This window comes from Spea bombifrons, chromosome 1, assembly GCF_027358695.1.
Source record: "Spea bombifrons isolate aSpeBom1 chromosome 1, aSpeBom1.2.pri, whole genome shotgun sequence".
Classification (NCBI taxonomy): domain Eukaryota; kingdom Metazoa; phylum Chordata; class Amphibia; order Anura; family Pelobatidae; genus Spea; species Spea bombifrons.
This window is the reverse complement of record NC_071087.1, coordinates 248,876-274,152: the sequence shown is the minus strand read 5'-3', so window position 1 is coordinate 274,152 and position 25,277 is coordinate 248,876. Positions and strand designations below refer to the sequence as shown.

Sequence of the window (25,277 nt, the reverse complement as noted above, 5' to 3'; positions counted from 1 at the left end):
AGTTAAGACTCAGATCTTAGTGAATAGACCTGAGATCTTGGCTCTGAAGGTTCTTGGCTATAATGGTCTGTTTATTTATATAGCGCCAGCAGATGCCATAGCGCAGCCAGCATAGGGGACGGCGAACATGAACAATGAGATTAAATTTGACAGCATTGCCAGCAAGGTGGACGAGACATAGAACAGGAGGAGACGAGGGTCCCAAACTTTGTGACTCGGCGCCCTCTTGGCTGCCAACCCAATAAACGGCATTTAATGAAATCTCCAAAGTGTCCGATCAATTAACGGCGTTCTCTTTCCGCAGGTGACGCTCTCCTTGCTCTCCATTATATTGTTTGACTCGGTTCCAGTTCTGCGCAAATGAATCCCATTACTGAGCCGTGTCTTGAATTACCGCCTCGTTCCATAATTACAGATAATTTCTGGATTCATTTCATTACCGAGTGATTGGCGTCCATTTAACAGCCGAATGCGTGACGGGAAGAGTGCCCAATCAGAGAGCGGCTGTGGAGTCCACAGAGCGGTGGGCGGTATCACAACTGCTAACCCTGTACATGTTACGGTGCGGAAAAGCGTTTGTGGGACATTAAGCGCTGCAACAGTGGGCACTCAGACAACGGGCAGTCTGACAATGAGCACTCAAACAATGGGAACTCAAACAGTGGGCACTCAGACAACGGGCAGTCTGACAATGAGCACTCAAGCAATGGGAACTCAAACAGTGGGCACTCAGACAACGGGCAGCCTGACAATGAGCACTCACACAGTGGACACTTGGACAGCGGGCACTCAGACAGTGGGCACCCAGACAGTATTTCCCTGTGTTTATTGCGCATGCTGTTGGCGCAGCGTCTCCTTATACAAAATATATAAATATATATTATAACACTTTGGGTTATCTGCGAGCCGGTTAACCCTTTGTCGGTTACATAAATCGTCACAGAGTTAATTCTCCCCCTTGTGTGCACAGAGTGAATCTTAACCCTCACCCCGCCAGAAGAACAGGGTTAACGGTGGAGTCTGGGGCATTAATATCAAATAGTGTAAAATAGTGAGTCTCTGGGGTCTCTGGTGGGAGCCCCCATACAGTGTAATGCGCAGCACAGTCCCGCTGGCTGCCCCTTATACCCCCCCAGGCATGAAAAGCATAGACGGGTGAACATCGCAGATATCAAACCACTGCTCGTTAATGGGGCGTCGGGGTAACAGAGCATTAGAGGGGAGCCTGGGGTCCACCGGCAAGCCTTGGTAATTCGCCAGACGCCACACGTGCAAACCCTTGAAGAAGAAGATATTGTTGTGGGTGAAGGAAAAATAAACAGCATCCAAGTCCCCGATGGGGTGGTCTCCAGGGGTCCCTGCAGGGTACACGTCGCTGATCGCCTTGGGGTAGCCGCTTATCACCTGGTTATCCTTCACACTAAATGCTGTCACCTGAGGACGGGGAGGAGAGTTGGTATACATTACACACACGCAATAAACCACGGATGGAGAGAGATGGGCAGTGTGTAGGAGGGTACAGTGTATGTGTGTGTGGGGGGGTACAGTGTGTGTGTGGGGTACAGTGTGTGTGGGGGGGTAGAGTGTGTGTGGGGGTACAGTGTATGTGTTTGGGGGTACAGTGTATGTGTTTGGGGGTACAGTGTGTGTGGGGGGTACAGTGTGTGAGGGGTATCGTGTGTGTGTGTGTGGGTACAGTGTGTGGGAGGTACAGTGTGTGTGGGGGGGTACAGTGTATGTGTGTGGGGTACATTGTGCGTGGGGGGTGTACAGTCTCTGTGTGTGTGATACAGTGTGTGTGGGGTACAGTGTGTGTGGGTACAGTGTATGTGTATGGGGGTACAGTGTGTGTGGGGGGGTGCAGTGTGTGAGGGGTATAGTGTGTGTGTGGGGGGGGTACAGTGTGGGGGGTACAGTGTGTGTGGGGGGTGTACAGGGGTATAAGCGTATGTGAGCATGAATGTGTATGTATAAGTGTATGTGAGTATGAATGTGTAAGTGTATGTGAGTATGAATGTGTATGTATAAGTGTATGTGAGTATGAATGTGTATGTGTAAGTGTATGTGAGCATGGATGTCTATGTATAAGTGTATGTGAGTATGAATGTTTATGTTTAAGTGTATGTGATTATGAATGTCTATGTATAATCGTGTGGGGGGGGTACAGTGTGTGTGTGGAGTACAGTGTGTGTGTGGGTGTACAGTGTGTGTGTGTGTGTGGAACAGTGTGTGTGGGGCAGGGCCGGCCTGACAATGGAGCCGAGTGGGGCAACTGCTCCAGGCGGCAATTTTGAAGGGGCAGCACTTTGCCCCCCCAAGCCCTTTTTTTTTTTAAAGGGGAAGAGAGAGAGGGGCGCCGAGTGGTTTTCGCTTACCAAGTTGTCAGTACCCGCTCGGCGCCCCTCTCTTTCTCCTCTGCGGCGAGTCTCCCTGTTCGGTCTCGGTGCCGGTTTGTAATGCTGAGCGCCGGAAGATGACGTAATTTCCGGCGCTCAGCATTACAAGCCGGCACCGAGACCAAACAGGGAGACTCGCCGCAGGACTGCTGAAAGGTAAGTACAAGGGGGGGGGGTTAGATAATAGGGAGGGAGGGTAGATAATGGGGGGGGGGGCATTTTAAACTTCGCCCCAGGCCGCATTTTGTCTTGGGCCAGCCCTGGTGTGTGGGGGTACAGTGTGTGTGGGGTACAGTATGTGAGGGGTATAGTGTATGTGTGGGGTACAGTGTATGTGGGGGTACAGGGGTATAAGCATATGTGAGCATGAATGTGTAAGTGATTATGAATGTCTATGTATAATTGTGTGTGGGGGGGTACAGTGTGTGTGTAGGGGGGTACAGTGTGTGTGGGGTACAGTGTATGTGTGTGTGTGCGGAGTACATGTGTGAGGCATACAGTGTATGTGTTTGTGGGGGGTTCAGTAAGTGGGGGTAGAGTGTGTGTGTGTGGGTACAGTGTGTGTGGGGGGTATAGTGTGTGTGGGGGGTACAGTGTGTGTGGGGGGTACAGTGTTTATGTGGGGTACAGCAGGGCTTGACAAATTTGTTGTGAATCTAGGCGCCAGGTAAAAAAGTTAGGAGCCAGGATTTTTTTAAACTAACAGTTGGTCAGGAGAGATCCGATCATCATCAGCCCACTTACTAAACTCACAGCGTTTGACCTGGAAGCACCCTGGACTTTCAGGTCAGTGCTGTTTGTTTTTTTTATTATTATTATTATTTTTTTTTAACTCTTTCGATGCTGATGTTCCATTGGAGCACAGCATTGACTGATATTTAGTCCACACAAGCTTGTGGGTACAAATGCTAACCCCTGCAATGCCACGAATGTCATACACAATTGTGGCACTGAAGGGGTTAACGCTGCACTGTCGCTCTCAGGGAGCGATCAGGCAGCAGAGGGGTGTTGGGGGTGGTCTCCACACTCATGTGGAGACCGAAGAACCCTCTCCCCCGTCCCTGAAGCTGCCTCTGGCAGCTGGGACTCTATTGCTGGTCTATAGAGCAGCCATTGCCGGGGGAGTCTCTTTAATGACTGCTGTAGGCTTCCATGCCTACAGGAATCAAAGGGCTTGTGGGGGCTCTTTTTTGCTGTTGCTGGTCTGCCTGGGCTTCCAGGCAGACCACCAGCAGCAGAGCCCCTCACAAAACGGGAATTAACCCCTAAATGCCGCAATCGCGGCATTGAAGGGGTTAACGCTGCACTGTCGCTCTCATGGAGCGATCAGGCAGCTGGGGGGTGTTGTGTCAGGTCCCACACACTTGTGTGGGGACCCAATCAACACACAACCCCCTTCCCTGAAGCTGCCTGTGGCAGCTGAAAACGCGATTGCTGGTTTTGCAGCAACCGCGTTTTCAACCTACAGGCTCACTCCGTGGGAGTGATCTCAGGCTCGGGGGCGGGCTCGGAGTGGCTGTGCTGTCTGCCCAGACTCCTGGGCAGACAGCAGCAGCAGCGCCCCCGTGTGGTGACTCAGCCTCTAACATCCACAATTTTTTCTAGATGTAAGAGGCTGACAAAACCTAGGCGCCAGGACAAGATTCCTTGTCGCCATGGCGACCTGGCGCCTGGGATTTGTCGAGCCCTGGGGTACAGTGTATGTGTGTATGGGGGTACAGTGTGTGTAGGGGGCACAGTGTTTATGTGGGGTACAGTGTATGTGTGTGGGGGGTACAGTGTATATGTGGGGGTACAGTGTGTGTAGGGGGTACAGTGTATTTGTGTGTGGGGGGTACAATGTGTGGGGGTACAGTGTGAGTGAAGGGGTACCGTGTGTGTGTGTGTGTGAGGGGGTGCAGTGTGTTGCGGCACAGTGTGTGTGTGGGGGTACAGTGTGTGGGGGTACAGTATGTGTGTGTAAAGGGGTACAGTGTGTATGTGCGGGGTACAGTGTGTGGGAGTACAGTGTTTGTGTGTGTGTCGGGTGTACAGTGTGTATGTGGGAGGTACAGTGTGTGAGGGGGTACAGTGTGAGTGGAGGGGTACAGTGTGAGTGTGTGTGGGGGGAGGTACTGCCTGTGTCTGGGGTACTTTGTCTTTAAGCTTTAACCCCCCTTACACACTCTCATCACTCACATTCCTCCCTCGGAAGAAGTAGACATTCTGATCTCGCTGGTCGTAGAACGCCGTGTCGATGGGTCCTGAGATTCCGGGAAAGCCGTCAGATATGAGTCGCGGGTAGACGTGCCCATCGGGGGCAGTGGTGTAGGCTCTGTCATTCTCATTGTCGTAGCGCCAGTACTGCATGCCTAGGGAAGGACACAACCAGTGAATCACCAACCCATCACCAACCCATCACCAGCCAATCACTAACCCATCTCTAGCCAATCACCAGCCTATCACCAACACATTAACAGCCGATCACCAACCAATCACCAACTCATCACCAGCCCATCTCCAGCCGATCACCAACCCATTACCAGCCGATCACCAGCCTATCACCAGCCTATCACCAACCCATCACCAGCCGATCACCAGCCTATCACCAACCCATTACCAGCCGATCACCAACCAATCACCAACCCATCACCAGCCCATCAGCAGCCCATCTCCAGCCGATCACCAACCAATCACCAGCAAATCACCAACCCATCACCAGCCAATCTCCAGCCGATCACCAACCAATCACCAGCAAATCACCAATCCATCACCAGCCCATCTCCAGCCGATCACCAACCAATCACTAATGAATCGCCAAGTCATTACCAGCCCATCTCCAGCCGATCACCAACCAATCACTAATGAATCACCAAGTCATTACCAGCCTATCTCCAGCCAATCACCAACCAATCACCAGCAAATCACCAACTCATCTCCATCCCAACACCAACCAATCACCAGCCAATCACCAGCCCATCTCCAGCTGATCACTAACCAATCACCTGCCAATCATCAATCAATCACCAGCAAATCATCAACCAATCACCAACTGATCACCAACCAAACAGCGAAAATCACCAACCAATCACCAGAGGTTCACCAGCAAACCAATAACCAATTGACACTGGTTACAAACTAATCACCAACCAATCACTAGCGATCCCAGACCGGGGGAATGGTGACAATATCCCAGACTAAAAGGGCCAATGGTGGCCGAAGAGTGAAGGGAAGGTGTGAGTAGGGGCCAGATTTACAGCCGGTGAGAAGGTGTATTTATGGAACACAGTGAGGAATGTATAGTCTCTACCCCACTATGCCCCATCACATACCAGTATACCCCAGTATGCCCCATCATATACCAGTATACCCCAGTATGCCCCATCATATACCAGTACACCCCGGTATACCCCAGTATGCCCCATCATATACCAGCATACCCCGGTATACCTCAGTATGCCCTATCATATACCAGTATACCCCAGTATGCCCCATCATATACCAGCACACCCCGGTATACCCCAGTAAGCCCCATCATATACCAGCATACCCCGGTATACCCCAGTATGCCCCATCATATACCAGTATACCCCAGTATGCCCCATCATATACCAGCACACCCCGGTATACCCCAGTATGCCCCATCATATACCAGCATACCCCGGTATACCCCAGTATGTCCCATCATATACCAGCACACCCCAGTATGCCCCATCATATACCAGCACACCCCGGTATACCCCAGTATGCCCAATCGTATACCAGCACACCCTGGTATACCCCAGTATGCCCCATCATATACCAGCATACCCAGAGTACCTCAGTATGCCCAATTATATACAGTGTACCCGGAGTACCCCAGTATGCCCGATTATATACCAGCCTACCAGGAGTTCCCCAGTATGCCCCATTATACCCTGGTATACCCACGTCACATTACGTGTTTGTACCTTTGAAGAAGAGGGTGAGCTTGAGGTCGCCTGTGTAGATGGAGAGGAATGCGTCGATGTCAGCTTTGGGGAGCCCCCTCCAACCGGCAGTCACCATGCGCGGGTAGCGCTGCTGCGGTCGGTTGTTGTGGTTCTCGTATCTCCAGTACCAGCTGCGCCGGAAGAAGTAGGTGACGAAGACGCGCGTTCCCTGCACTTCCTGCACCCAGTCAAAGACCGTATTAAAGCGTCCCGAGCATCGGCCTGCGCCACAAAAACAGATGACATGACTCCCAGCCACGCATCCGCCCCACAATACTCCTTTCTCCTTTCAATGTACCCCTTTCTCCTCCCCTGATGCCCCTCTCTCCTCCTCTGTACCCCTCCCCTGTTCCCCCTCTCTCCTCCTCTGTACCCCTCCAGTGATGCCCCTCTCTCCTCCCCTGATCCCCCTCTTTTCTAGGAGGACAGAGTGTTTACTGGGTATGAGGGTATCACAGGATTCTATAGCCCTAAAAGGACCAGTGAGGAAGAGGGACATGACTGTTGGCCTAGGCTTGAATGCTTTGTCAGCATCCCCTGTTCTCACTGGCTGAGCTTTGCAACTTTGTTGCGGGCCCTAAGGGGTTAAAGGAAGGTGACGGGATCATCTCCATCTTTGCCTTCCTGAAGCTACCATCTGCGATTGTCCCGCTGCCCACCCTTAGTTCTTCTGTCAGGTCCGGTTGTTTTTTATTGTCACAGCGGAGGCGTTGTCTAACGCCCCCCGGCCAGGCTGATGGGATTTGTGATAGGATGTGGCTGATAGGATTGGGGGTTGGGTTCGGTGCACAGTGAATGGAGATTGTATATAAGTTCTGTGTGTTTGTAATAAAGAGAGTTCTGTTTTCAACCTCAAAGCATGAAGTTCTGTCTCATGATTGAGGGAAGTGCTGGTCTGTGACTGCTTTCTTCGGACAGCCACAGCGTGTCCGCTTACTGGGAGAGGGAAGGAGCTGACGGGCGGATGTGTCCAGTCTGGGGCACAGGAGGATCCGTCACATTCGTTATTCTGGAATTTGCTCTACGGATTTGGGGAGGCGTGTCCTGAAGACGGCTGATGGCATCGGATGGACTAGGACTCTTGGTGCACGTGGTACACTAACCCCGTATCGGGCCAAAAGGTTCGGTAGCTGGCGGTTCGTTTAATTATGTAATTAATTGGTTAAAATTAATGTGATTTAATTGGTTCATGTTCTGCTGGTCAATAAAGGGGGGGATGTAAATAAAGCTGTGGCCTCCGCCCTACCCACAACAATTGTGTCTGGTCTCTTACTTTAGGTATTGGGTGGGGAGTTTTCTTTGGGCTATAGGCCTAAGCAGTCATGTGTATAGAAACAGCAGGAAACTGCTTTATTACTAAAACGGGGTAAATAAAACCCCATTATTCTTCTCAATGCCCCACTCATGCGATAGGGCACAAAGCCCCTGCCCGGCCACGCCTCTAACCACACCTCCCAGCAATGTGACATGGAAAAAGCTGCCCCCGCACTTGGAGGGGCAGATATGTTTGCTGCCCCCTGCAGTCTCCTGGTGGGAGTCTCACCGTATATCCCTTGGACGGCTCTCCGGTCTGTCCACTCCAGCGCCATCATAGTGTTTATGGGGGTGTAATTTGGCTGCATGACCGACGTTCGCTCGTTCATGTGACTCAGACCCAGCACGTGTCCGATCTCATGTACCGCCACCTTCACAGAACAGACGTGTCGTTAGGCGCATGCGCAGAGAGAGAGCTGCAGCTCCAAATCATCCCCTAGAAAGGGGTATCACTGGGGGCGTGGGTGAGGTCGCACAGGAAATGCTCAACGGGAGTGGAAATCCTAACTTCCAGCGTGCATTCAGCTCTCTCCATTATTGTTAAGCTGCTGATTGTTGCTGATTGGTTAAGGCCGCCTTTGTGAGGTGGGGACAGAGATAATAATAAGTAACACAATAAAACAATTACACTACTCCTACTACTACTGCTAAGAATCCTAATAATAATAATAGTACTAATAATAATACAAAAAGTCTAACAATAACAAATTTAGTTTTGGTAAAACTCGTTATGTTCTCCTACGGCTATTGGTTGAGGGGTAAATATGGATTCTGGGACCAAGTCTCTAACTTGGAGCCTTAGTTCCAAGCTGACCTCCCCTATTCCAACAGCGTCTGTAACCCTCGCTTGATCTACCTCCTAGAAGCCTTGGGTGGCGCCTATCCTTCCCCTCTCCATACCTTCAGGAGGCTGATGCCATGTTCACTGTCCGGTGGTACAAAGTGTTCGTCGTCATTAAAATGAATATCCCCCAGCTGCCAGGCGTGTGCAAACTCTCTGCCCATCTCAGCGAACAGCTGGGAGCAGCCGAGGTGGCGGCCTGAGGAAATAGTACAGGTGGAGGATCAGCCATCGTCTGGTTCAAGAGCTGAGAAGATAAGACAGGTAGAGAGGAAGCACAGAAGACCCAAAGAGGGAGAGACCAATGTGGAGTCCAACAGGATGTCCAGTGCAAGTCGGACAGGGAGAGGCAGGTGTGGCCCTCAATAAAATTAAAAGGAGGCAGAAGGGTAACCAGAAGAGAGTTACAGACATGGTCTTCACAGAGACCTGAATAAGACAGCAGAAGAAGAGTTAGAGTTGTCGTTATCAAAGACACCTAAAGAGGGCAACTGCAGACTTAAAGAAGACAACCATGGGACAATTAGACATCTGGCCCACAAGGAGACATGTAGAAGCCATAGGGGTGTTACAGAAGACAGGTGGAATCTGAGGCTGGCAAAGAGGGGAGAGTTCTAGGAACATTTTAAGATGGGAGGAGAATTTGGCAGGAGACCAGATGGAGTAATGAGGACCTCAGATTCATTGATGCCCTCCAACTAGGATCTCATCTTCCTTCATTTGCAAGATTAACTCTCGAACTCTGGCTCTCCGACCCTGCTCTCCACTGACGTCCTCTGACCTCGATCTCATCTATCACCTGCTCGCATGGTTCATGTGATAACTACTTGAGATACAAATGATGGTTGACTAATGCCGTACAATCACATCTATCATGAACTTTGACTCCTTGGCAACCTAATCTCTTCCCTGAAGTCCTGTTGTCCTAGCAGTCACGATACCCTCCCTAGTAGCCTAACCTTCTGATCACAGCTATGTTAATAGTTCTCTTGCTCCATCATCGTCCGCCCTTACTGACCAAACCCTATTTTTGGTCTTACTTACGTGTCCCAAAGCCAAGTTTGATGTCAATAAGGTGAGCAGGAGATACCAGGTCCTCCTCGAAGTTGAGCGGCACCACCTCACTCCAGATGCGGAATGCGAGCTTCAGTACGTAACGCTGCTGGTCTATGGACAGCCACACACTGTAACCTTCACCCAGAAGCCTCCACTTCACTGTAGGTTTGGAGAAGGCCACTTTCCTGTAGCCCACCTTTAGAAGGTGGCTGCGCTTCTTACGGCCAGGACTAGCAAGATTCAGGTACAAATGGTCTCCTTCTTGAGTGTGTGGCCTTGTTTTATCTTTATCTGACTCTTGGCTGTTCCTCACCCACTCAGAGACTCTAGAAGGCGTAGTGGTAACAGTGACCTGCTTCTTCTGCATGGTGGTGGCTCCATTGCCTGTATTTCCATCATCTGGCCACTCTTCCTCCGTGAATTTGCGGTCAGGAACCCCGCAGCGGGGCACGCTCATGGCTTCTCTTGTGTCTTTATCCAGGACTCCTGTTACCTTTAACCCATTGGCTTCCTGAAATTTCATCAGTGCTCCTACAAACCGAGGGCTTAATGTGGGCTTTAGTCCTCCATTGGTGTCATCCAGAACAGAAGAGGGAGAGTCATCCCCACTTTGGAGGCTGGTGGCATCTGGAGGGGCCACGTTCTCCACCGATTCTCCTGGCCTTCGTCGGGAAGAGTCCCAGTGGACGGGCTCAAACCAGCCATACTTCCAGAGATACTTCTGTGAATAATAGTGGGGAATCAACCTCACCATAAATAAACACAGTACCCAGCATTGCCCATTATCTAACTGCCCCCGGGGGGTTGGTGGTAGATCCCACCAGGCATCAGGCAACAGCACGTTATATGAGCTGCGTTGTCACAAATGGTTTTGACATCATGGCCTTTTGGTAGCTCTCTATGTAACCGAGAGTCCAAATGATGTGACTTCCACGGCTGTGATAAACTGCTCTTTGGAATTCTGACACACACCAAACACGCAGGAGGGAGAGAGACAAGAATGCAGAAATAAACAGAAGAGAGAGAGAGCGCAGGCAGGGCATCTGAAGGGCAACTACTTCACAAAACTCATTGAAGTGCAGGAGGAAGGGGCAACAGACAAAGCAGAGGCATAACCTGCAGGGGAGGGGTAAAGGGTAATAATAAGGCCTCCAGATACCTGCAGAGGGCAGGAGAGAAGAGGGGTGAACACAAAAGCATAGAAGTAAGAAGTTTGTCCCATTTACCCCGGACGAGGCAGCAATAAAGGTGTTATTTGTTAATCAGCACAGACAATGTGGAGCGTTTTTTAACGCTTCTGCCCCACTCAGTGGTCTCACCTGGGCCGATTCGGAGCTGATCATATGGGACCCTTGGTTTTTTGCCCTTGGTGGCAATTCTCGGGGGTGAGAAAGCGTTTCCGTGGCACTGAGATGCAGCATCATGATGTAAAGTGAAAACCAACTCATCATTACGCCTCCCATGATTAATATAACCTGGGGGCCGGGACGGACACTCAGACTCAGGAATCAGAGGTCCAGGACGGGCCCCTCATAGTCAGGGTAGTCAGAGGATCCACGTCGCTGAAAAAGAATCTTGCTGGGTTAACTATACATTATACAGGGCATCTCACCGATTTAACTATACATTATACAGTGGCCGGTCACTGATTTATCTATACATTATACAGGGGGCCGGTCACTGATTTATCTATACATTATACAGGGGGCCGGTCACTGATTTATCTATACATTATACAGGGGCCGGTCACTGATTTATCTATACATTATACAGGGGCCGGTCACTGATTTATCTATACATTATACAGGGCATCTCACCGATTTAACTATACATTATACAGTGGCCGGTCACTGATTTATCTATACATTATACAGGGGGCCGGTCACTGATTTATCTATACATTATACAGGGACCGGTCACTGATTTATCTATACATTATACAGGGGAGCGGTCACTGATTTATCTATACATTATACAGGGGTCGGTCACTGATTTATCTATACATTATACAGGGGGCTGGCTCACTGATTTAACTATACATTATACAGGGGCCGGTCACTGATTTATCTATACATTATACAGGGGGCCGGTCACTGATTTATCTATACATTATACAGGGGCCGGCTCACTGATTTATCTATACATTATACAGGGGGCTGCTTGCTGATTTATCTATACATTATACAGGGGAGCGGTCACTGATTTATCTATACATTATACAGGGGAGCCGGTCACTGATTTATCTATACGTTATACAGGGGAGCGGTCACTGATTTATCTATACATTATACAGGGCATCTCACCGATTTAACTATACATTATACAGGGGGGCGGTCACTGATTTATCTATACATTATACAGGGGGTCGGTCACTGATTTATCTATACATTATACAGAGGGCCGGTCACTGATTTATCTATACATTATACAGGGGGTCGGTCACTGATTTATCTATACATTATACAGGGGCCGGTCACTGATTTATCTATACATTATACAGGGGGGCCGGTCACTGATTTATCTATACATTATACAGGGGCCCGGTCACTGATTTATCTATACATTATACAGGGGAGCCGGTCACTGATTTATCTATACATTATACAGGGGGCCGGTCACTGATTTATATATACATTATACAGGGGGGCCGGTCACTGATTTATATATACATTATACAGGGGCCGGTCACTGATTTATCTATACATTATACAGGGGCCCGGTCACTGATTTATCTATACATTATACAGGGGGCCGGTCACTGATTTATCTATACATTATACAGGGGCCGGTCACTGATTTATCTATACATTATACAGGGGCCGGTCACTGATTTATATATACATTATACAGGGGCCAGTCACTGATTTATCTATACATTATACAGGGAGCCGGTCACTGATTTATCTATACATTATACAGGGGCCCGGTCACTGATTTATCTATACATTATACAGGGGGCCGGTCACTGATTTATCTATACATTATACAGGGGGCCGGTCACTGATTTATCTATACATTATACAGGGAGCCGGTCACTGATTTATCTATACATTATACAGGGGGGCCGGTCACTGATTTATCTATACATTATATAGGGGCCGGCTCGCTGATTAATCTATACATTATACAGGGGCCGGTCACTGATTTATCTATACATTATACAGGGGGCCGAAACGCTGGCACTGACCTCTCTGTTCAAGTTCTTTTGTTTTTTTTTGTTTTTTTTAAATATGTTCTTAGCAGATCCTGTAATAAAAACAAACAAATTCACCAAACGGTGCTGTCTCTGTGTCCCCTGCTCTGTCTCCTGGTACCCGGGGCTGTCTCTGTGTCCCCTGCTCTGTCTCCTGGTACCCGGGGCTGTCTCTGTGTCCCCTGCTCTGTCTCCTGTTACCTGGGGCTGTCTCTGTGTCCCCTGCTCTGTCTCCTGATACCTGGCACAGTCTCTGTGTCCCCCGCTCTGTCTCCTGGTACCCGGGGCTGTCTCTGTGTCCCCTGCTCTGTCTCCTGGTACCCGGGGCTGTCTCTGTGTCCCCTGCTCTGTCTCCTGATACCTGGCACAGTCTCTGTGTCCCCTGCTCTGTCTCCTGTTACCTGGGGCTGTCTCTGTGTCCCCTGCTCTGTCTCCTGATACCTGGCACAGTCTCTGTGTCCCCCGCTCTGTCTCCTGATACCTGGAGCTGTCTCTGTGTCCCCTGCTCTGTCTCCTGTTACCTGGGGCTGTCTCTGTGTCCCCTGCTCTGTCTCCTGATACCTGGCACAGTCTCTGTGTCCCCCGCTCTGTCTCCTGGTACCCGGGGCTGTCTCTGTGTCCCCCGCTCTGTCTCCTGATACCTGGAGCTGTCTCTGTGTCCCCTGCTCTGTCTCCTGGTACCTGGGGCTGTCTCTGTGTCCCCTGCTCTGTCTCCTGATACCTGGCACAGTCTCTGTGTCCCCCGCTCTGTCTCCTGATACCTGGGGCTGTCTCTGTGTCCCCTGCTCTGTCTCCTGGTACCCAGGGATGTCTCGGTGTCCCCTGCTCTGTCTCCTGGTACCTGCGGCTGTCTCTGTGTCCCCTGCTCTGTCTCCTGGTACCCAGGGCTGTCTCTGTGTCCCCTGCTCTGTCTCCTGGTACCCAGGGCTGTCTCTGTGTCCCCCGCTCTGTCTCCTGTTACCTGCGGCTGTCTCTGTGTCCCCCGCTTTGTCTCCTGGTACCCGGGGCTGTCTCAGTGTCCCCTGCTCTGTCTCCTGGTACCCGGGGCTGTCTCTGTGTCCCCTGCTCTGTCTCCTGGTACCCGGGGCTGTCTCTGTGTCCCCTGCTCTGTCTCCTGGTACCCGGGGCTGTCTCTGTGTCCCCTGCTCTGTCTCCTGGTACCCGGGGCTGTCTCTGTGTCCCCCGCTCTGTCTCCTGATACCTGGCACAGTCTCTGTGTCCCCCACTCTGTCTCCTGGTACCCGGGGCTGTCTCTGTGTCCCCTGCTCTGTCTCCTGGTACCCAGGGCTGTCTCTGTGTCCCCCGCTCTGTCTCCTGTTACCTGCGGCTGTCTCTGTGTCCCCTGCTCTGTCTCCTGGTACCTGGGGCTGTCTCTGTGTCCCCCGCTCTCTCTCCTGGTACCTGGGGATGTCTCTGTGTATGCTGGTCTGTCTCCTGGTACCCAGCGCTGTCTCTGTGTCCCCTGCTCTGTCTCCTGGTACCCAGCGCTGTCTCTGTGTCCCCTGCTCTGTCTCCTGGTACCCGGAGCTGTCTCTGTGTCCCCCACTCTGTCTTCTGATACCTGGCACAGTCTCTGTGTCCCCCGCTCTGTCTCCTGATACCTGGCACAGTCTCTGTGTCCCCCGCTCTGTCTCCTGTTACCTGGCACAGTCTCTGTGTCCCCCGCTCTGTCTCCTGTTACCTGGGGCTGTCTCTGTGTCCTCTGCTTGTCTCCTGGTACCCGGGGCTGTCTCTGTGTCCCCTGCTCTGTCTCCTGGTACCCGTGGCTGTCTCTGTGTCCCCCGCTCTCTCTCCTGGTACCTGGGGCTGTCTCTGTGTCCCCCGCTCTGTCTCCTGGTACCCGGGGCTGTCTCTGTGTCCCCCGCTCTGTCTCCTGTTACCTGGGGCTGTCTCTGTGTCCTTTGCTCTGTCTCCTGGTACCCGGGGCTGTCTCTGTGTCCCCCGCTCTCTCTCCTGGTACCCGGGGCTGTCTCTGTGTCCCCCGCTCTGTCTCCTGTTACCTGCGGCTGTCTCTGTGTCCCCCGCTCTGTCTCCTGGTACCCGGGGCTGTCTCTGTGTCCCCCGCTCTGTCTCCTGTTACCTGGGGCTGTCTCTGTGTCCCCTGCTCTGTCTCCTGGTACCTGGGGCTGTCTCTGTGTCCTCTGCTCTGTCTCCTGTTACCTAGCGCTGTCTCTGTGTCCCCCGCTCTCTCTCCTGATACCTGGCACAGTCTCTGTGTCCCCCGCTCTGTCTCCTGTCACCTGGGGCTGTCTCGGTGTCCCCCGCTCTCTCTCCTGGTACCCAGGGCTGTCTCTGTGTCCCCCGCTCTGTCTCCTGTTACCTGCGGCTGTCTCTGTGTCCCCCGCTTTGTCTCCTGGTACCCGGGGCTGTCTCAGTGTCCCCTGCTCTGTCTCCTGGTACCCGGGGCTGTCTCTGTGTCCCCTGCTCTGTCTCCTGGTACCCGGGGCTGTCTCTGTGTCCCCTGCTCTGTCTCCTGGTACCCGGGGCTGTCTCTGTGTCCCCTGCTCTGTCTCCTGGTACCCGGGGCTGTCTCTGTGTCCCCCGCTCTGTCTCCTGATACCTGGCACAGTCTCTGTGTCCCCCACTCTGTCTCCTGGTACCCGGGGCTGTCTCTGTGTCCCCTGCTCTGTCTCCTGGTACCCAGGGCTGTCTCTGTGTCCCCCGCTCTGTCTCCTGTTACCTGCGGCTGTCTCTGTGTCCCCTGCTCTGTCTCCTGGTACCTGGGGCTGTCTCTGTGTCCCCCGCTCTCTCTCCTGGTACCTGGGGATGTCTCTGTGTATGCTGGTCTGTCTCCTGGTACCCAGCGCTGTCTCTGTGTCCCCTGCTCTGTCTCCTGGTACCCAGCGCTGTCTCTGTGTCCCCTGCTCTGTCTCCTGGTACCCGGAGCTGTCTCTGTGTCCCCCACTCTGTCTTCTGATACCTGGCACAGTCTCTGTGTCCCCCGCTCTGTCTCCTGATACCTGGCACAGTCTCTGTGTCCCCCGCTCTGTCTCCTGTTACCTGGCACAGTCTCTGTGTCCCCCGCTCTGTCTCCTGTTACCTGGGGCTGTCTCTGTGTCCTCTGCTTGTCTCCTGGTACCCGGGGCTGTCTCTGTGTCCCCTGCTCTGTCTCCTGGTACCCGTGGCTGTCTCTGTGTCCCCCGCTCTCTCTCCTGGTACCTGGGGCTGTCTCTGTGTCCCCCGCTCTGTCTCCTGGTACCCGGGGCTGTCTCTGTGTCCCCCGCTCTGTCTCCTGTTACCTGGGGCTGTCTCTGTGTCCTTTGCTCTGTCTCCTGGTACCCGGGGCTGTCTCTGTGTCCCCCGCTCTCTCTCCTGGTACCCGGGGCTGTCTCTGTGTCCCCCGCTCTGTCTCCTGTTACCTGCGGCTGTCTCTGTGTCCCCCGCTCTGTCTCCTGGTACCCGGGGCTGTCTCTGTGTCCCCCGCTCTGTCTCCTGTTACCTGGGGCTGTCTCTGTGTCCCCTGCTCTGTCTCCTGGTACCTGGGGCTGTCTCTGTGTCCTCTGCTCTGTCTCCTGTTACCTAGCGCTGTCTCTGTGTCCCCCGCTCTCTCTCCTGATACCTGGCACAGTCTCTGTGTCCCCCGCTCTGTCTCCTGTCACCTGGGGCTGTCTCGGTGTCCCCCGCTCTCTCTCCTGGTACCCAGGGCTGTCTCTGTGTCCCCTGCTCTGTCTCCTGGTACCCGGGGCTGTCTCTGTGTCCCCTGCTCTGTCTCCTGATACCTGGAGCTGTCTCTGTGTCCCCTGCTCTGTCTCCTGGTACCCGGGGCTGTCTCTGTGTCCCCCGCTCTGTCTCCTGTTACCTGGGGCTGTCTCTGTGTCCCCTGCTCTGTCTCCTGATACCTGGAGCTGTCTCTGTGTCCCCTGCTCTGTCTCCTGGTACCTGGGGCTGTCTCTGTGTCCCCTGCTCTGTCTCCTGATACCTGGAGCTGTCTCTGTGTCCCCTGCTCTGTCTCCTGGTACCTGGGGCTGTCTCTGTGTCCCCTGCTCTGTCTCCTGTTACCTGGGGCTGTCTCTGTGTCCTTTGCTCTGTCTCCTGATACCTGGCACAGTCTCTGTGTCCCCTGCTCTGTCTCCTGATACCTGGAGCTGTCTCTGTGTCCCCTGCTCTGTCTCCTGATACCTGGGGCTGTCACTGTGTCCCCTGCTCTGTCTCCTGTTACCTGGCGCTGTCTCTGTGTCTCCCGCTTTGTCTCCTGGTACCTGGCACAGTCTCTGTGTCCCCCGCTTTGTCTCCTGGTACCCGGGGCTGTCTCTGTGTCCCCCGCTTTGTCTCCTGGTACCCGGGGCTGTCTCTGTGTATGCTGGTCTGTCTCCTGGTATCTAGGGCTGTCTCTCACCTGTCTCTGCCGTGTCTGTGTGCTCTGGAGTGCTGCCCGTGTTGACTGCGAATGTCTCGCTGCGTCTGGAATCTCTCATTTAAGGTTTTGGCAAAAGGGGTGGTTTAGGGAGCTGTCTCCTACATTAACTCCTTCCCTCCTGCGCCACCTACAGCAGGTGTCTACATCACAGAGAGAGCGTTCGTGACTCATCTGTCGGCCGTGGCCTTTCTAACCGTTATATATGATACCGTCTAACGCAAGCGAAATGTCTTACGGGGGCGCAGAGAAGACCCCACGCTCTGCCCTTTCCTGTGAATTATTGCCCGACGCGTTTTTCCATGACTATACATTGTGTATGATGTCATTGTTTGTCTGCACAGGAATGCGGTTACAATTTGTCAGAATAGCGCCTTTTTCTCCTTAAGGTCAGCTTTATAGAACTGGGCATCCCTTTACATAGTGTCTTCCATTGGGCGGCATTAGATTGCAAGCTCTGTGGGTTAGGCTAAGGTGCTCTTCCATGCAGCCTTGCTATATGTGTGGTACTCCAGATCACTATAGACAGCTGCCGGCCGGCTGGCATATCTCCCAGCAGCTGGCTTTAATCTGAGCGCTGATACGTCTCCTTGAGATCATCGCTCGATGGCATTCAGTTACTTGAAGGTGATGGATGGATCCCCGGGGACGCCGATCGATCCTGCGCGATGTCCGCCCAAAAGATATCGCGCTCCTGCAGAAAGGGGCTTTTAGGACAATTTGGGGCGAAAACATCATAGGGGATGAAAAAATGTAGCGAATCCTGGAAAGCAGCCCCCGGGTAGAATTGCCGCCCCGGCTGGGCATTAATATCGCCCGGGGGGCTGTTTGGCTGCTGCATACGCGACGCTGCACTCTAATGCGTTTTCGGGGGTCAGCTGCAGCACGATAAGTGGCAATAAAGGTAAGTGAGCGTCAGCATCGTGCTTCAGCACATCCTCAACGGCGGCCCCTGCCGGTCCCGGAGAGTCGTGCAGAGCGGGCGGCTGCCAGGGCATGTGGAACGGGGTAATGGGAGCGGGTCAGAGGAGACGTCCACACGAGCGCTCCATGTCCATGTACTGACCTCTCTGACCTCCATATGACGAAGAGCTCTATACCTGGGGCTGTCTCTGTGTCCCCCGCTCTGTCTCCTGGTACCTGGGGCTGTCTCTGTGTCCCCTGCTCTGTCTCCTGTTACCTGCGGCTGTCTCTGTGTCCCCCGCTCTGTCTCCTGGTACCCGGGGCTGTCTCTGTGTCCCCTGCTCTGTCTCCTGTTACCTGCGGCTGTCTCTGTGTCCCCTGCTCTGTCTCGTGGAAACTGGGGCTGTCTCGGTGTCCCCTACTCTGTCTCCTGGTACCCGGGGCTGTCTCTGTGTCCCCTGCTCTGTCTCCTGTTACCTGTGGCTGTCTCTGTGTCCCCTGCTCTGTCTCCTGGTACCCGGGGCTGTCTCTGTGTCCCCTGCTCTGTCTCCTGGTACCCGGGGATGTCTCTGTGTCCCCTGCTCTGTCTCCTGGTACCCGGGGCTGTCTCTGTGCCCCCTGCTCTGTCTCCTGTTACCTGCGGCTGTCTCTGTGTCCCCTGCTCTGTCTCCTGGTACCAGGGGCTGTCTCTGTGTCCCCTGCTCTGTCTCCTGTTACCTGGGGCTGTCTCTGTGTCACCTGCTCTGTCTCCTGTTACCTGCGGCTGTCTCTGTGTCCAGAGCCGGCCTTAGGTGTTCCGGCGCCCTGTGCGAACTACTCCTCTGGCGCCCCCCCTCACTAACCCCCCTCTGCCCCTTCAAACTACCCCCCTGTGCCTTCAAACTACCCCCCTCTAGCCCTTGAAACTACCCCCTCTTCCCCTTCAAACTACCCCCCCTGCCCCTTCAAACTACCCCCGCCCCTTCAAGCTACCCCCCCTGCCCCTTCAAACTACCCCCCCTACCCCTTCAAACTACCCCCCTCGCCCCTTCAAACTACCCCCTTCTGCCTCTTCAGACTACCCCCCTGTCCCTTCAAACTACCCCCCTCTGCCCCTTCAAACTACCCCCCTGCCCCTTTAAACTACCCCCCCTCTGCCCCTTCAAACTACCCCCCCTATGCCCCTTCAAACTACCCCCCCTCTGCCCCTTCAAACTACCCCCCTCTGCCCCTTCAAACTACTCACCCCCCCTCTGCCCCTTCCTTCAAAATATCCCCCCCCCTCCTTATCCTAACTTACCTTGAGGAGTCCTGCCGGCATTTCATGTCGAGCGTCGGAATAGTCCGGCGCTCAACATGAGATCCCGGCACCGCGACGGAGTCACGGAGAGTAAGGGGCATCGAGCGGTTGCTGAGAACTTCACGAGCAACCGCTCGGCGCCCCTGCCCGGGATTTAGGTACAGAAGGGGCGGCAGCGGACCCCGCGGCGGTGGCAGCGGACCCCGCGGCGGCAGCGGAGGAGGACCCCGTGGCAGCGGCGGCAGCCGCGGCGGAGGAGGACTCCGCGGCGGCGGCGGACCCTGCGGCGGCGCCCCCTGGAGTGTGGCGCCCTGTGCGGTCGCACAGGTCGCACACCCCAAAGGCCGGCCCTGTCTGTGTCACCTGCTCTGTCTGGCACTTTCCTGACCCCTCTGACCTCCAGATGAGGAAGAGCTCTATACAAGAGACAGCGAGAAGAGGCGAGAGAGAGCGGCCCTGGCCAGGCTGCCCAAAAGGGACCCGGGAATGCCAGTCTGAGTCACGTGATGAGTAACTGACGGGCATGCAAATAAGGGGGCTCTAATAATAAATATTAATATTAATGGACCACATTATAATAATAAGAGTAAAAGTCCACCTAATAATAATCATCATCATAATAACAATAATAAATAATAATCATCAATATATAATAATAGGAATGGTCAAAATAATAATAATGATAACACTAATAATAATAGCAGTTATAACACTAATAATAACACTAATAATCAGAGTAATAATAACTATAATTGTAACAAATTAATAATAGTGATGATAATAATAGTAATAATGATAACACTACTAATAATAACAGTTCTAACACTAATAATAATAGTAATAACAATAATTGTAACAACTAACTAATAATAGTGATAATAATGGTAAGAATAATAATGATAACATTAATAATAATAACAGTTATAACACTAATGATAATAATAATTGTAACAAATTAATAATAGTGATGATAATAATATTAATAATAATAATGATAACACTAATAATAATAACAGTTATAACACTAATAATAAGAGTAATAATAATAATTGTAACAACTAACTAATAATAGTGATAATAATAGTAAGAATTATAATGATAACACTAATAATAATAGTAATAACAATAATTGTAACAACTAACTAATAATAGTGATAATAATAGTAATAATAATAATGATAACATTAATAATAATAACAGTAATAATAATAATAATAATTGTAACAAATAACTAATAATAGTGATAATAATAGTAATAATAATAAATGTTCCCTCTCAGGCGCCGCATGGCCGGAGCGAGGCTCATTAGAGAGGATCGGATATTAATTATTTGACGGCTGAATCCTGTGACTTTATTAAAGAAAAGGACCATATGGCTCATTTAGGGTTAAGAGGCAATACAGAGGGCATCAAGGGCAGGGGCACGAATGGAGGGATAGTGGGTATTAAGGGCAGGGGCAGTATGTAGGGATAGTGGGTATTAAGGGCAGGGGTAGTATGTAGGGATAGTGGGTATTAAGGGCAGGGGCAGTATGGAGGGATAGTGGGTATTAAGGGCAGGGGCAGTATGTAGGGATAGTGGGTATTAAGGGCAGGGGCAGTATGTAGGGATGGTGGGTATTAAAGGCAGGGGCAGTATGGAGGGATAGTGGGTATTAAGGGCAGGGGCAGTATGTAGGGATAGTGGGTATTAAAGGCAGGGGCAGTATGTAGGGATGGTGGGTATTAAAGGCAGGGGCAGTATGGAGGGATGGTGGGTATTAAGGGCAGGGGCAGTATGTAGGGATAGTGGGTATTAAGGGCAGGGGCAGTATGGAGGGATGGTGGGTAGTAAGGGCAGGGGCAGTATGTAGGGATAGTGGGTATTAAGGGCAGGGGCAGTATGTAGGGATAGTGGGTATTAAGGGCAGGGGCAGTATGTAGGGATGGTGGGTATTAAGGGCAGGGGCAGTATGTAGGGAAGTTGGGTATTAAGGGCAGGTGCAGTATTTAGGGATGGTGGGTATTAAGGGCAGGGGCAGTATGTAGGGATAGTGGGCATTAAGGGCAGGGGCAGTATGGAGGGATGGTGGGTATTAAGGGCAGGGGCAGTATGAAGGGATAGTGGGTATTAAGGGCAGTATGTAGGGATGGTGGGTATTAAGGGCAGGGGCAGTATGTAGGGATGGTGGGTATTAAGGGCAGGGGCAGTATGTAGGGATAGTGGGTATTAAGGGCAGGGGCAGTATGTAGGGATGGTGGGTATTAAGGGCAGGTGCAGTATGTAGGGATGGTGGGTATTAAAGGCAGGGGCAGTATGGAGGGATGGAGGGTGTTAAAGGCAGGAGCAGTATGGAGGCATGGTGGGTATTAAGGGCAGGGGCAGTATGTAGGGATGGTGGGTATTAAGGGCAGGGGCAGTATGTAGGGATAGTGGGTATTAAGGGCAGGGGCAGTATGTAGGGAAGTTGGGTATTAAAGGCAGGGGCAGTATGTAGGGATGGTGGGTATTAAAGGCAGGGGCAGTATGGAGGGATGGAGGGTGTTAAAGGCAGGAGCAGTATGGAGGCATGGTGGGTATTAAGGGCAGGGGCAGTATGTAGGGATGGTGGGTATTAAGGGCAGGGGCAGTATGTAGGGATAGTGGGCATTAAGGGCAGGAGCAGTATGGAGGGATGGTGGGTATTAAAGGCAGGGGCAGTATGGAGGGATGGAGGGTGTTAAAGGCAGGAGCAGTATGGAGGCATGGTGGGTATTAAGGGCAGGGGCAGTATTTAGGGATGGTGGGTATTAAGGGCAGGGGCAGTATGTAGGGATAGTGGGCATTAAGGGCAGGAGCAGTATGGAGGGATGGTGGGTTTTAAGGGCAGGGGCAGTATGGAGGGATAGTGGGTATTAAGGGAAGGTGCAGTATGTAGGGATGGTGGGTATTAAGGGCAGGGGCAGTATGGAGGGATGGTGGGTATTAAGGGCAGGGGCAGTATGTAGGGAAGTTGGGTATTAAAGGCAGGGGCAGTATGTAGGGATAGTGGGTATTAAGGGCAGGGCCAGTATGGAGGGATAGTGGGTATTAAGGGCAGGGGCAGTATGGAGGGAAGGTGGGTATTAAGGGCAGGGGCAGTATGTAGGGATGGTGGGTATTAAGGGCAGGGGCAGTATGGAGGCATGGTGGGTATTAAGGGCAGGGGCAGTATGGAGGCATGGTGGGTATTAAGGGCAGGTGCAGTATGTAGGGATGGTGGGTATTAAGGGCAGGGGCAGTATGGAGGGATGGTGGGTATTAAGGGCAGGGGCAGTATGTAGGGAAGTTGGGTATTAAAGGCAGGGGCAGTATGAAGTGACTGGGGCAGGGTGGGGGCAGAGCGCTCACACTCATCACTCCATCGCCTCTCACTTCGCTCCCCGTGGAGAGATAAGAGACCTCTGCGTGGGAACCGCTGCTGACTTAACCCTTCGCAGCCTGCCTGCCAGCTATCGCATCAACACCACCGCCAGACCCTGCAGAGCATCACACCCCGGTCCGAACAAAGAATGCATGAAGTACTTTACCAGTATATCCCAGTATGTCCCAGTATATCAAATAAAAAACATAAAAGCTGATGAGAGAAAATGGTCAGGGCACCTAATGGTTCTAATAGCATCGCTACGGAAACCATTAATCATCAGGAGATAAAGATATTCAGAATGGAGTCACCTGCATTCAAGCAGGGATTCCAGCTCAAATACCTTTTAATCAGAGAATATGAAGTAGTCATCTCCAGACTGCGTGACTCTCAGAATCTGCCAATTCACCCCGAGACAGGGCTTAGAACCCTGAGAATCTGCCCATTCACTCCGTGACTGGAGACTGGGGTAAAATCCCTGAGAATCAGCACATTCACCCTGAAACTGGGGTAAGAACCCTGAGAATCAGCACATTCACCCTGAAACTGGGGTAAGAACCCTGAGAATCTGCCCATTCAAAACCCTGAGAATCTGCCCATTCAAAACCCTGAGAATCTGCCCATTCACCCCGATACTGGGGTAAAACCCTGAGAATCTGCCCATTCACCCAGAACTGGGGTAAAACCCTGAGAATCTGCCCATTCACCCGAGACTGGGGTAAGAACCCTGAGAATCTACCCATTCACCCCGAGACTGGAGACTGGGGTAAAATCCCTGAGAATCAGCACATTCACCCGAGACTGGGGTAGAACCCTGAGAATCTGCCCGTTCACCCCGAGATTGGGGTAGAACCCTGAGAATCTGCCCATTCACACTGAAACTGGGGTAGGAACCCTGAGAATCAGCACATTCACCCTGAAACTGGGGTAAGAACCCTGAGAATCTGCCCATTCAAAACCCTGAGAATCTGCCCATTCACCCCGATACTGGGGTAAAACCCTGAGAATCTGCCCATTCACCCAGAACTGGGGTAAAACCCTGAGAATCTGCCCATTCACCCGAGACTGGGGTAAAACCCTGAGAATCTGCCCATTCACCCCGAGACTGGAGACTGGGGTAAAATCCCTGAGAATCAGCACATTCACCCGAGACTGGGGTAGAACCCTGAGAATCTGCCCGTTCACCCCGAGATTGGGGTAGAACCCTGAGAATCTGCCCATTCACACTGAAACTGGGGTAGGAACCCTGAGAATCTGTCTATTCACCCTGAGACTGGGGTAAAAAAACTGAAAATTTGCCCACTCAGACTGAGACCCTGAGACTAGGGTTAAAACCCCAATAATCTGCCCATTTACCCCGAGATCATATGCTGTTTGCATATAGAGAAATGTTGCAGGAAGTCACCCGTCTTTCGCTCTTTGAAATATTATACGGTCCTAAGATACGTGGACGCTGAGATTTATCGAGAGAGTAATGGAGGGGACACTGCTAGTCCCTGGTGTGCCACAGCGTAGGGGGAAACTAGAAACCCTTATGGAGGTGGCAGGAGAGAACCTCCAAGTGGCCTAAACCAGTCAAAAGTTCTGGTACGTGAGGAAGGCCGGTATAGAGAGGTCCAGGTAGGACAGAGAGCACTTGCCCCCCAGTCGCGTACGCCGTACATATACTAACATGCTCAAGGAGTATGTCAAGTGCCCCAAAGCTGCCATCTGTGATCCTCCGACAGAAGATCGAGAGGACACGGCTCTTCCCGACCTTCTAGCAGACACCCACAGAACCCTCTGGTGGAAATCAAACCCCCAGTTAGGCCTGGCTGCTAGACAGCAGGTACAACAGATTTTGGGGTTTAGGACAGCCATGTTCACCCCTCTTCCAGGTAAAACTCCCATGGCTTAACATACTGTTGACACCACAGGGCTTTGCACTCTCAGACAACCCATTTATTGGGTGGCAAAGGCAGCTTCCAAGCTTGCACTGGATGTTTTTCATCCTTCCAAAAGTTCATGGGCATCCCCTGTAGCGCCTAGAAAGGATGGATTATCAGAGGCTTGATGGCATTACAGTCACTGATGCCCCGTGTCGATGACCTCTTACATATATGGTCTGTATTTTGCTTCCAAAAAATCCTGGCCCTTAGCAGAGGCTATTGGCAGATTCCATTTGCCCCAGATGCCCCATTTGCCCTGTACCATTTTACAGTAATGCCTTTTGGGATGAAGAATGCGCCAGCGACATTCCCGAGGCTGCTAGATCACCTCCATGACGGAGCACAAATATGTGCTTCTGCTTACCTTGATGACATCTACAGCCGCAACTTGGATGAACACCTGCATCACGCAGATGATGTACTAGACAGGATTCAGGGGGCTGACAAATGTCAGATGAGAGTGGCCAAGGGGGTATGTATTGTATGTATGTGAGCATTAATGTGTATGAGCATGAATGTCTACATATAAGTGTATGTTGGCATAAATGCATGAATGTCTTTGTTTAATTGTATGCAAGCATGGATGTCTGTCTATAAGTCTGTATCTGTATGTGAAAGTTTTTGTATGCATGTTAAAGTGTTTGGGTGTAAACAGATACAATCATGTAAAAAAGAAAGTACACCCTCTTTGAATTATATGA

The 25,277-nt window shown here is 51.9% G+C and overlaps 2 protein-coding genes across 2 annotated transcripts in view; one reads left to right on the top strand and one right to left on the bottom strand.

Moving 5' to 3' along the window:
* AUP1 (AUP1 lipid droplet regulating VLDL assembly factor) overlaps positions 1-25,277 on the top strand; it is a 152,091-nt gene that overhangs the window by 90,374 nt on the left and 36,440 nt on the right. The gene's annotated exons all lie outside the window — the stretch shown is intronic.
* On the bottom strand, positions 810-11,005 carry LOC128503516 (matrix metalloproteinase-21-like). The gene is made up of 7 exons (XM_053473633.1): positions 10,877-11,005; positions 9,546-10,278; positions 8,561-8,700; positions 7,890-8,031; positions 6,326-6,568; positions 4,575-4,747; positions 810-1,434 (listed from the first exon to the last, which is right to left on the bottom strand). The coding sequence occupies exons 1-7, from the start codon at positions 11,003-11,005 to the stop codon at positions 1,123-1,125; spliced, it is 1,872 nt and encodes a 623-aa protein (XP_053329608.1). The 3' UTR covers positions 810-1,122.